This window comes from Aptenodytes patagonicus, chromosome 2 (genome assembly GCF_965638725.1).
Source record: "Aptenodytes patagonicus chromosome 2, bAptPat1.pri.cur, whole genome shotgun sequence".
In the NCBI taxonomy this organism is placed as follows: domain Eukaryota; kingdom Metazoa; phylum Chordata; class Aves; order Sphenisciformes; family Spheniscidae; genus Aptenodytes; species Aptenodytes patagonicus.
Window position 1 is genome coordinate 57,068,371 of NC_134950.1, and position 13,302 is coordinate 57,081,672.

Below are 13,302 nucleotides of genomic sequence, written 5' to 3' on the forward strand. Positions count from 1 at the left end.
GCTGTCATTCTTTTTGTGTTGCTTAATAGTTTTCTTTCCCCAAATATTCTGCCTGCTTCATGATGAAGAGCATATACTTTCCAGTGTATTGGAAGCAGTGTACTGTGCTTTCAGAACTATATCACATTAAAAATTTCCTCTGGGGTATACAATGATACCTCCAGAGAAGCTCAGTGCTAACTTGATCAAATGGAAACTTCTTTTTCTATCTTTTGTTGCAATAGCTGCTATTTTTCATGGCTGTTTTGAGCCACGTGTTTTTTTAATCCAAACATTCCATTGTTACCTTAGCCTTTTTTTCTGGTTAAAAGTAGACATGTTTCCCTTCACCTCTTTCCTGCTTACTGTATGAATTAACTGAATTTAACCAAAAATTGTCATGTACTTGAAGCGCATAGATCTGTTATAACTGAGAACTCAACTGTATAGAGCAGATGAGAACTGATATCCTCAGGTCTGTAATGAAGTCATGTCTGATAAATGAAAGAAGTGAGGTATTGGAAAGAAAAATAAAATAAAGCAGATAAAGTAGTGGTAATTCAGGAATTAGATTTATTTGATGAAAGAAATAATAAAGCATCATCTATTCCACTAACCATGTCCATTTTGAGAATTTAAAAGTAAGCTTGAGGACATGAAGTGGGTAAATTCTTTGGAGTACAGGCCTCTATCTTCAGAGGCCCTTTCATGGACAAACCTCTTTGGAATATTCAACCCCACTTTCTCAGTGGACATCCCCCATGAACTAGCGGTTATCCCAGCTGGTGCATCATATAAAATAAAATATAAATATAAAATAAAGCATCTTGCTTTATTTTTCCTTAAATGTCTTTCTCTGCTGTGTCCCAGGTTTTTTTTATATCCTACCTCTCCCTTTCTTTCCACTAAGTGCTGTCATTGACTGGTTGACACATTAACTGGTTGACACACTACGCTTACCCCACAAAGGGGTCATTAGGTCCCTATCAGTTGCATTATCTCTGGATGAATGGTAAGAAAGAATAGTAAGAAGATACTATAGATTACAGAATCAAGCCAGGAACTAAAGCAACCTGGCTATTTGCCTTGTCTGATGAGCTTTATCCTGTAAATATCAACAAAAGCTGTATTGTCTCCACCTTTTACAATCTAATCATTTTTTTCCCTTGTCTGTTTTGTTAGAAGTGAAAATGCATCTGTCATTCTCATAGCAATGACTTCAGGATTTAATTAGAGGGCTAACTTGTACTTTCTATTAAGGTAACGTGACATAAGAATATCTTTCTCTTGGGCAGAAATCTTGGATAGGTTTTGATGCAGTTTTTTTGTACATCCACTCGATTTCAATTTTAAAATGCTATGAATTAGTTTTATGTCTCTAATAAAATGATTTCTCAGCTCCCCTGTGAATTTTCTGATGTGCCTACTATGGAACTAAGCAGGCTGTTCCATATTCTTGCAGCTAGGAACTTTGTTCAACTGCTTAATGTTGTATGTCAGGGTCACCTCAATTTTGTTGATTTTCTAGTCCTATTTAGCCCATTCGGATAGCATTACAGTTACACAATACTCATCAGATGTCCTTTGCTATTCATAGTCTCACCTAAATGAAGAAATGCTTAGAAGCTGATATGAAACCAAAAAAAAGGAAAACACCTTTTTAATGAAATTTATGTCTGAATTATGCAGAAGTAAATGCTTAAGGAAGACATGAAACTCTTGGGACTTGCCAGTTTTGAGGTTTGCTTCTCATTACTCTTAATTGTTGTAGCAATAGAAAATATCCCAAACACCCCAAACACCAGGATTCTTAGCTGGGGTATCTGAGTGTGGAAGCAGGTAAATGGCTTTATACTGATTTATCCTTGGTGAGGACATTTTTACCAGTCAGTCTAGTCACTAGAAAGGAGACCAGGATTAGATCTGTTATTGAATTTTTTTTGCTTTGCCATTTTGTCACCAATTGGCAAATATTCTATATTGGTGATCAACACTGTTGGGTAGTGGCAATTAATTTAAAAAAAAAAAAAAAGAAGCTGGAGGATTTAAAAGGGGAAAAAAATACCCTGCTTTGTAGATGCTAGAGAGAACAAGCAATTTCTTAACACCTTTTCTTCAAGGAGTTAAGATAAATAACATCTTTGAACAAATATTTCAAGCATGCAGGGATTTTATTAAAAAGTAAAAAGATGAAATCCTGTGTAAATTGTTTAGAACATTCCTAGTGAAGACATGTTGATTAATAAACATAAAAGAGGGAAGATGCATATTAATTTGTTTATGTATAAGAGGCTTCTAGCTCATTAAAAGTCTTCTAAGCATTTAACTAGTGAAGCAGTGGATAAAACCAGACATTGTCTTTAATCTTGTTGAGGGCTCCAATATGAAAAAAAACCCAGATTATTGCTAAATATGTATAATAGCTCTATTAATGACTGTTTTGAAAATGTGGGGTGTGTGTCAGCTCAGTGGTTTTGCTCTTCGATGGTGGAAATTTGCGTTCACTTTTCTATCTCAATTGCTGGGACCAGTAGGACTGAAAAAAATTTAACTTCATCCACCACAGTCTTTGGCTCTTGTATATAGATAGCCATAAGTTCTTGGGTATGATTTTGTTAGATGTGATTTATGGCTGGTAATCAAATGGAAGATCTCTAGGAAAGCTCAGATGCAGTAGGATATCAGCTGATATGCCTGCTGTTGTTTCTTTTGATTCTTTGCTAAACCACTACTACAAACTGAGATATTTGCACTGTTTATTTTAGATGTGGTAAAAAAAGAAAAAAAAAAAAGAAGGAAGCTATTAACAGCTAATGTTTACGGGAAAAGAACCCTAGGGACTATTTTAAAGGAATTTGAATATTAACTTAATGTCCTGACCAAATAGAGATTGAGTAATTGCATTCAGTCTACTTAAAAACAAATGCATAAGGAATAGCTGAAGAACCACCTAATGCTTTTTCTTTGTATAAACAGTCCTGGGAGAAAATCACCAGGTATTTGCAAATTTTCCCTAAAATTGCCTTTTCTTTTTAGCTACTTGTTTTGTGAAAGTTTTTGCTCTAAAATTGTTAACACAAATTAATTTAAAAAAAAAAAAGACATTTATGTTTTGCAAGCAACAAATAGGTACAGAAGTAAGCGTCATTTAAACTGTATCGTGCAGTTTGAGTTTAAGCATAAAAACTTTCTGGTATTTTGTTTGCTTTTCATTTTTCATCAGAGACACTTCTCTCTCCTTTTCTCACTTTTTTTTTCCTGATTTTTCAGAGACCTATACTTTTATTGTCATTTGCACTATGAGAGCTAAAGCAATGAATTTCTGTTTCTGCTTATATGTCATATTTATAGAACTGTATAACTTCTTATTACTTATGTTACTTACTATTATGATATGAATAAATAATCATACCAGAATTATGTTGGTAATTTTGCAGATCCAATGCGTGGGCCACGAAAACTAGAGGTTGTGGAGATCAAATCTAGACAAATCACTATTTGCTGGGAACCATTTGGATATAATGTCACACGTTGCCATCGATACAACCTCACAGTCCATTACCGCTACCAGGCTGGAGGACAAGAGCAAGTGAGAGAAGAAGTAAGCTGGGATACAGAAAGTTCACATCCCCAGCACACAATTACTAATCTATCACCATACACAAATGTCAGCATCAAATTAGTACTAATGAATCCCGAAGGACGAAAAGAAAGCCAAGAACTTGTAGTACAAACTGATGAAGATGGTAAGTTTTTGTATTTACATATATGTATACATTGTACGTGCATACTACCTGATAGTCAATATGCTTTTCTCTATAAGTGCATGATCTACTTTCACTAAAATCTGTAACAGATTTTCCACCAACTTCAGCAATTTTAAGACAGTAAAGGGTCCGTTAAAACTGTTATAATGATCTTTTACATAACCGATAACATCACACATCATTTAATCATTTCTTCATTAAACTCCTAACTTGTGCTTGAACTATGTCCTGTCTCTTAAAAGTTCCAGTATCAGTTTGAAGAAATTTCAGGTGATTGTCCACAGGATCCTCATGTAAGCTTTTCTACTGAGTGATATGCTCAACATCAAATATTTGTTCTTGATTTGCGGTTTCAATTTATCTAGCTTTGGCTTTCCAACCACTGGACACTGTTAGTTGCTTATTCAGACAATATATTCCACATACAGACATTCAAATTTATAGATATTCCCTTCCTTTTAGTAATTTTCAGCTAACATGGGGTTTTCAGATCTCATTTTTTCATTTTGAGCAATAACATAATTTGTGAGTGTCTTTTTTGAAGCACAGACATCAGAATTGGCTACTGTGTCTCTGTAATGCTCTAGTAATATTGCATGAAAAGGTTATACCATCCTCCTAAGTTCTCTGTGATATTATTGTGATTATACATGCAGAGAGTTTACTGGAGCTCTGTTAGCTACGATACCAAAATGAGACTTCCTTGTTGAATTGATCATGCACCAGGAATCAGTTTCACCTTTCCAGAACACTCTGTGCTGAGGTATAGCCCCTAAGGGTCCTCTACAAGTGTACCTTAGTTTTTTTGACCTTGCTTTTAGCCATTTTAAAATGCATACTGTTCAAAGAAACCTTATCAAATGACAGGAATTGCTTTATATAACAGATCTGTCCTCCTCCCATTTTTATCGTCTCCAGTCTGAACAGAAATGGCTTTGTATTTTCTTCCAGATCAATGATAGATTTACTGCAAATACGTTGGAAAGATTTCTAGAAAAAACTTCAGCAATGATGAGTTCGTCTTACAATAAATACTTGAAGTCTGTCATTTAAACCTATTAAATCATTTAATAAGTGCTGTATTGGTTTTGTGTAGTACTAATTTCTAGTCAAAATATACGAGGGAATAAATTAAACAATTTAGGAATGTATAGTTGCTACTGCAACAGATTTGACAAAGCATAACTAACAAAAAATTGTTTAATTAGAATTAATTTTGCTGTCATCCTCTAATTTTGATTTGTTTCAATTGTAGGATGACAAAGCTAAAGACCTTATTCTTATCTGGGCCATTTATGTATTTTCTCTAAAATTTTGCATAATATTTTCTTATTGCTGACCCTCTGGAACTTTATATTATTCCAAGACCTATTAAAAATCAGCATCTGTGGTTGAGAGAATACCTTGGACAAAAATTACAACTTCTTAGTATACCATACACTTTCAGTAAGGTACATAAATCTGCATATAACACAACAGAGTATACTGACCCAAATAATCATCATAATTTTTTGATTCACAGAATCACGTAGGTTGCAGGGGACCTCCAGAGCTCATTTAGTCCAACCTTTTGCTCAGAGCAGGTTGAGTCAGAGCAAATTGCTCAAGGTCTTGTACAGCTCAGTTTTGACCATCTCCAAAGATGGATATCCCACAACTTCTGTAGGTAACCTCTGCTAGTGTTTGACCTCCCTTATGGCATAACTGCCCTTATGGCCTTCAGATAATTTTAGAGGGTTACCACAGTGTTTTGCTGTACTTCCAACTTACACTATTTAATTCCTCTCCCTTTAGACATAAATCATTAACCCCATGATTCCAAATGAGCTTTACCAGTTCTCTTCTACTTGGAAGCAAGGTTAGTGCCCAGACATAAAGTTGACCTAAGGGCATAATCTTACTGGTCCATACAGGACTGGTAAGCCAGTTCAGAAACCATCACCTATGTCCTTGGAGCTTCCCCTTGGTAGAGCAAGGGACTGTGGAGAGCTATGGAGAGGTGATTACGAAGTCTCAAACTGTGTACCCTTGCAGACCAACAGCATGGAGGTGGAGGAGGAGGATAGTACTCTACCAGACCTAGCAGTGGGAAGGAGTCACCAGATGGCTTGCTTTCAGATCTTCCTATTCTTTAACCATTCACGTAAATCTCAGTAAGGGGTCTGATAAGTTAATTCAACCACTGCAGCAAGTGGTTTCCACCTTCTTTCTTCAGCATGTGGAAAATGTTGTGTATCTTCTTACCGGATTTTCACATACAGTTTGTGGAAAGGTGCTAACCGATCAATGCCTGTTGCCTCGCAACAGTCCTGTGTGCATTTTTCAGGACTTTCTTTTCACAACAAGTGTTGTTACAAAAATACAATTGCAGATACCTGTCCTTGTGCTTGTTTACACATCTCCTTCTTTGCAAACTGCATTGAGGTTGGCTCAGGGATAAGGTAATTGTTGCAGAACAAACAGGAAACAGAAGTAGATACCTGAGAGTGGTTGACATATCTTTTATCAGAACCTTCTGACATCCCTGACTCTTCAGAGGTCATTCTCATAAATTAAGAGACTTCAAGAAAAATGAATAATGTCAGATTTTCAGTTTGGCTGCTTCATAATTTCCTTATGTTCACCCTGTTGTAGGTCTTCAGGCCTAATGTCAGTGAGCATTGCTGTTCTATGCAACGTGGCTCGTCTTTCCAAGCTAACCATTCTAGTTCAGTCTGTTGAAACTATACCTTGTTACTTCAATGCTTGTCCATTTTCATATATGAATGTTTAGTATGTTTTTCACTATGGGACAGTAACACTATTGATAAGTAGGTATCACAAATAGGTTTTATTTACAAAAATTTATATTCCAGATATCGCCTAATTCTTTATAAAAAGGTGATTTGTCCTTTTCTTTCATCAATAGTGTTTTACGGAAAAAGTGCGATGCTCACTAATTCCTTCTTACACTGAAGGTGACACATATGTTTCCTTAATGGCACTATCTTGTAAAATAAATCATTCTCCTCCTGAGCTACCCTGGCCTTTGCTTCAGTCTTGGGGAAATAATAGTGGGATGGTTTTTATGCCTCAACAGTGCAAATATTAAGCAGAGTGTCTCCTTCTGAAATTTTTCTCAAAACAGCATTTTTTCCTTTTTTTATCCTTTAGTCCCGAGTGCTGTGCCACTTGAATCCATTCAAGGCAGTACCTTTGAAGAGAAGATTTTTCTTCAATGGAGAGAGCCAGTGCAAACATATGGTGTGATTACTTTGTATGAGGTACCTAGCATTTTGCCATGTTTTAATTTTTATGTATAGTTTTGATTTTCAAAAGTGCCTCATTAGTAAGAATTTTTTTTTCCAGTTTATGTAAAATGAATCTTCTTTTTGAAGATAGTAACACTTACAAAGTAATAAAGTCAAATATATAATGTAGGAGTGAATTATGCAGGACCCAAAATGTCCCTGGGTTATCAGCTTTAAGAAAACTGCTGTTTTTAGAATCGTGTGACACAGCATTCTATCTAGTAATGTGGATCAAATATTTAAAAGATAGAAAGACACATCTTAGTGAATTTTTAAAAAGTAGGAGACATAACACAGTGGTGACAGTCAACATCACATTTAGATAAGACTCATTACAGGAAGCCTATTGTAATAGAAACAAGCAGGCATAATTAAAAAAAATCAAGTATTTTTTAAATGCAAATTCAACAAAATTACATGTTGCTAGATGTCTAAAAATCGCTGCTTTTCCTCATGTAGAACCTTTGCCTGAATACCTTTTAGAAAAATTGACAAAAGACTGCACAGATTAAGCTGTCAGACAGTAATCACTGTTAAGCTTCTTACCTGACCTCACTACAAAATTGGTATTGAAATGCCTTGTTTAAAAAAAAAAACACCTAAATGAGATACGGTGTAAAAGAAAAGTTAAATTGAATGGTAACCTATTGATACTGTTTTGAAAACTATTTTATTGTAAGAGGATAAAATGTTATGAAAAAGTATGAATTGATCTTTTATAAAGCTAACTACTTTCTAGCTAGTTCAACAGCTGCCTATCTTCAGGGATCAGAATGTTTTAGTTAATATGTTAATGTGTTTATTGATGTTAGGCTTTATGCACATAGAAACACACAGTGGTGAATCATCTTTCTACTTACAAACATGCATGCATGTCTAATTACATTGCTGAGGAGTATATGCACTGTATACATGCAGTTCATTCTTAAATGTATATACATACATAACTCCATCAGCTGTAATGGGAGTTGTGCAGGTGTATTCAGAGATGGAAAAGAATAGCTTGGCCAGACTTTCTAAGGTAGTCAAGACTGTGCAAGTCTCTGAACATCCAAAGAATGTAGCATTCCAACTGTGAAGAGAATATTGAAAAGAAAAGAAAATACTGATTTCTCCTTATACCGTTTATCTAATACACCTCAAAGCAGAGATGGGGGAGCAAGGCAATCAGTTAAATCAGAAACTTGATTTAATTAATTTTTAAGTAAAAGATACCAGCAGACTAATGCAACCAAAACTTCCCTTGTTTTAAAGATGCCAACTCAGTCCAGTCAGGTGGCTGAATATGAACAGACACCTAGTTGCTGAAAGCTTGTTTGTCGATACTTTTTCTGCCCTGAAGTTTGCTTATTAGCCTAAAATGTCTCACAAAGTTTTTATAAATATGTCTGGTAAACTACCTGGAGGCCAACAAATATACACAGTGAATCACAGGGACATTTTACCTGTATACTTCAGGTGAAATATAAAAGTGTACTTCAGGTATGTTTTAGCTAACTAAAGTAGCTCACAGGATAAGATCCAGACCAGTTAGATGACATTTAGGTACCTGTGTTTTATAGGTTGATTTAGACTATCCCATGATGTCTCAGTAGGCACCTCTCTGGCCTTAGTTAAGTTAGTGCATCCAGCACAACTCCAAATCACCCAAGCTTGAGAAGTGAGGTGTCTAGCTCCTGCCTACGCGTCGTTGCAAGCCAAAGCTTAGACAAAGAGGCATCTAAACCTTGGCTGTGTGTACATCAACAATTCTGATCTAAAAAACATAGCCACTAAAGCTGCTCTTATACAAACATATGCCATATTTGGTATGTTCATGAAAACTATGGTACTCATGGCATTCACCGTTCAGAGAATGGCCTAGCAGATGAGCGCTAACCTCGTAAGGGGGAGGCCTGGGTAGGGCACATTTCAGCATGAGGGATTCCCCAGTTCACGATAATCTGCCTGCAGGGGCGTGACTCAGGCACAGAGCCACAGAAGGGGTGAATGCTCCTTCCATTCACCTGTCACCCGCCGTGGGGCTGTACACAACCAGGGGTGAAAGAATTGTAGTGCCAGGAGGAAAACAAGTACGAGAGTGCAGGGTACTTTAGTTTAGAGTTGAAGGCACACAGCTTGGGTGAGGCAAAACTGCAAGTATGTAAGCCTGAGTCAGACCTAGGAACAAGTTTGCTCTTTCTAGAGCAAACTCTTCAGCTGGTAGCCATTTTTTATAGGGGCAGCCTTAAGACTAGAGCTGCAGACACCTTCTTTCAGCAGGAGGTCCCAGGGTCTTGATCCCAGCAGACAGATTAACTTAATTTGCAGTCCTGAGTCTACACCCCTGCTCCCAGAGAGAAAGCTCAATCTCACCTCTGTGTCTAGCATTTCTTACTCTGAGTACCTAACTTTCTATGTTGTTAAAAATCTCATAACTTAGTCTGTTTTCTGGCGCCAGGCATTTGTTTTTAGTGCCTGAAGGAGACAGTCTTTTAATATAAGTGGTGGGAAAAACTGTGCGTTGAAGTATCAAGTATTAAAGTATTCATTGCTGTTGTGAAATTAAGTGAAATCCAATTATTTTACCAATATTTAAAGAAAAAAGCCTTTAGATGAAGAAATGACATAATGACAAATTATACCATTTTGCTCCTCTATCACCAGGACAGGTCCACAGTTGTAGGAATAAAGGGCTTAGTCCTTTGGGCAAGGTTTCATCTAAATTGGATAAAAATAGTCCACATCCAGTGAGAAAATGACCCTCATGCCCTTTTTTTTTTTCATCACTGCAAAGCTGAACTGGCATTAGCAATGGTGGACATAAGAAATTAGTTTAAAAAAAAAAAAAGTAGGAACAGTCTTACAAGTAGGAGTGAAATACAGAAACAGTGCAAGTTCGTTTTAACCAGGCAAAACACTTATTTTTTTCGTGTATTCTGCATGATGCATGGAAAAAACTTATTTCATTACGGAGTATCAGCCACTTAGCTATCTAATAACTAAACACTGCAAAAAATTTATAAGAATCTAACACAGACTGCAGAGTCTCTGATAGCCTGGTATTATTTTGAATAAAACTTAAGTGAGGTTTTGGAAAATCCAGTTAAGAATCATAGAAATATAGAAAACAGAGTTAAAGGGAGCTGCAAGAGATCATTTAGTTCACATATCTGTGGCAAAACAGGATCAGCTGTATATAAAACATAGTTGCAATGTAGTTGTCTAACCCGTCTTTTAAAGTCTCCAAAAACAGTTATGACGCACCCTCCCACAAGCAGACATAACAACACTTACCATCAGAAAGGGAGATTCTTTGGGGCGATATGTAACCTTAATTTCTTTACTGATAAAAGTTCAGATATTTGGTAATGTAATCTTCTTCTGTCTTCTGTTACAATTAGGAGGGTTAGTTGAGCGGTTTTTAAGGCACTTTCAGTTCAATTTATAGATGAGGAGTTGTAGAGGATCTGCCCATATCTACCAAAATAATGTCGGGGTTTATCTAGATGGTATCAAAGTTTTTATTACTAATTTTCAGCACTTTATTGATGTTATATTAGATGGGTCATATAAAAATCAATTTTCATTAAGTCAGAGGTTTTAGGATATTGCAAGTGTTTAAGGTGTGTAATGCTGACACTTAGATGTTTCTATGTATTGTTTTATGTGTCTTAATTATAATGATATGGAATAAATATAACAAAAATAATGTCAATTATCACTTTATATAATAAGTGTTGGAATTATTCGCATACAAATGAAACTTTAAAAGTAAAAAGGAGTGATGAATCATTTTTACTTTTTAATTTTTTAATGGATTTCTTATTTTTAAATTCTCATTACAGTGCATGGAAATTAGTAATTAATAGAAGAAATCTGGATCAAGTTTTACTGTGAACTTATATTAACATTTCTAATGAAAACTAAAAATACTGTTTGAATCAAAGAAGGAACTGAGGATACAATATACACTGCATATATTACTTAACATTTTATCTCTCCTTTCCTCCAAATGAGAATCTGACCTAGGTACAATATAATAACCTGAAAATTTCCAAATTAGCAATTACAATAGCTAAGCTTCAGACTAAAATACAAGCTTTACCCACTTTCTGAAAAATTTGCCTTAAGCTGCCCTTATCACCTTTTACAGATAATCTTATTCAGAGCAAAGTGTAATTATAGTGAAGTCAGCTGGAACTGGGGGCTACACCTTCTGTTATTCGCTTATCTGTTTTTACCTGGTTGTTTTGGTTTTGTTATTGCTGCTGATCAAAACCAACAGTAAGATGAATTCAAAAAATGACACTGGTAAAGCCAGCATCTTGAAGGAATTAATGTAAGCCTGGACCCATCCTTTAGAGTTGTAATCTAGCTGCCTCTAAGTCTCTGTATCTATAAAAGTAATAACTCATACCAGTTATGGCTGAGTTTCTGTGTCCCTTCGTGGGATTCAGGATTTGAAGAGTATAAGAGAGTAAGATAGCTTATCATAAAATGTCTGACAGCGCATACATCAGAAGGGTTTACTGGATAAAGATGCAATCTCTGTCCATCTGCTCAAGGCAGTTTATAACTTTCTTATTCTTTTGCAGATCACCTACAAAGCAGTCAGTTCCTTTGACCCAGAAATAGATTTATCCAATCAAAGTGGACGAGTCTCAAAGCTGGGAAATGAAACACACTATCTCTTTTTTGGACTGTATCCCGGCACTACCTACTCTTTTACCATCAGAGCCAGCACAGCTAAAGGCTTTGGACCTCCAATCACAAATCAGTTCACCACTAAAATATCAGGTACTTGATTAAAGAATATCATTGTTTGCGTATGATAGTGACATGGGTGATTCTTTTGTTGTTTACTTCTTATTTAGGATTTAACAAGCAGCAAATTGAAAAAGTAAAATACATGTTCATCCCTGAAGATGTCAAACTGACATACATTAACATATCTGAAAAACTTCCAAATGCTTAAATATCAGCTCGGACTTTGAAATTCCTGTTCACAACTGTAACTTGCCACCCAAGAAACCCTGTGAATTACGTGCCTGCAGTCAGTGCCAGCTGCTGTTGCAACATTTAGCATAGGGTTTTTTGGACATGAGGATGAGGGTTCCCTTCAGAGCTTAGTCAGCCTTGACATGATTGCAAATTAGTACAGTAACGGTGCTGGAAAATCTCTCTAATGAGCCATGAACAATTGAGTGTAGAGCAGAAATACTATATGTCTAGCACTCGCTTAGAAAGTGTAGCTAACTGCCAGCCTGCGTATGTTCCTAGCAGGCGTGTGGACTGAAGTGGATATGAAACTGTATTAGACAAGAACATCAGGAGTAGTGGTTTTCAGATAACAGCAGCATGACTCTGTCACTTCTGCAGATCCATGAACAATATTTTAAAGCCCTCCCAGAGGCAGAGGAACACTTCATTTCTCTAGCTGATGGGATGCAATACTATTACATACTCTAAAATGCTTATGTAATTGATGACAAAATGTTTTGCAAAGTTACAGTTGAAATCCCTTTACTTTTCACATCTCTACAATCTTCTTCAGAATTAAGCTGACAGTTGAACTATGGCCCCTTGATAATATTTACAGAAAATTACCTTACCTATTTGTGGTCAACTTTGCTTTTCAGAAAGGATAAAGGAAGGCATTTGGGTACAAAATATTCTTTCTCTTTTATTCTCATTCTTTGTACTTTTCCCCATCACTCATTTTCTGTCCTCACTGGAATGAAAAAAAGTAACAACTGTTAATCAGAAATAGAGCAATTTCTTTTTTCTTCTTATAGGAGAAGGCAGTTAATGCAAGGTGGAAATTATTGCCAGTACAGATGTTTGTAGAGAAAAAAAAAGTTGTTAATTTTCAAGTTAGAAAATTATTCTTTATAGAAAGTCTAAACATAATTAACACTGATCAGTAACAATGGGGTTCTTTTTCCATCCCCTTTCCTATACTGAGCAGAAACCTCCTCTGTCAGAAATCAACTTCTGACATAGCAAGACTTGATAGGAGTTAGGATGGCAGAATCAGCCCTTATTAGAATGAGGAAGGAAGGAGACTATTAAGAGTGGAGGAGAATCTGGGCATTTCGGAATAGTGCTGGATCTTAAATTGTTGTTGTTTTCTAAATTTGATATGTCACCAACTAAAACTCATTAGTGTAAACTGACATTGCAGGCATGCTTGGGAATGAGACTAACCTCCAAGCTACCATGCGGCGAGGTTCTGCAAGCTGTCTCGTCTGCACCCCACTCTCTCATTACTTCATGTTAGTTAC

At 36.0% G+C, this 13,302-nt stretch overlaps 1 protein-coding gene across 10 annotated transcripts in view; it reads left to right on the forward strand.

Annotated features, from left to right (window-relative positions):
- PTPRM (protein tyrosine phosphatase receptor type M) overlaps window positions 1-13,302 on the forward strand; it is a 492,832-nt gene that overhangs the window by 259,458 nt on the left and 220,072 nt on the right. For all 10 annotated transcript variants that reach the window (XM_076329941.1, XM_076329942.1, XM_076329946.1 and 7 more), the window contains exons 8-10: window positions 3,417-3,725; window positions 6,900-7,009; window positions 11,614-11,815. In XM_076329941.1, the coding sequence (XP_076186056.1) occupies window positions 3,417-3,725; window positions 6,900-7,009; window positions 11,614-11,815 (621 nt within the window). The remainder of the gene's footprint in view (window positions 1-3,416; window positions 3,726-6,899; window positions 7,010-11,613; window positions 11,816-13,302) is intronic.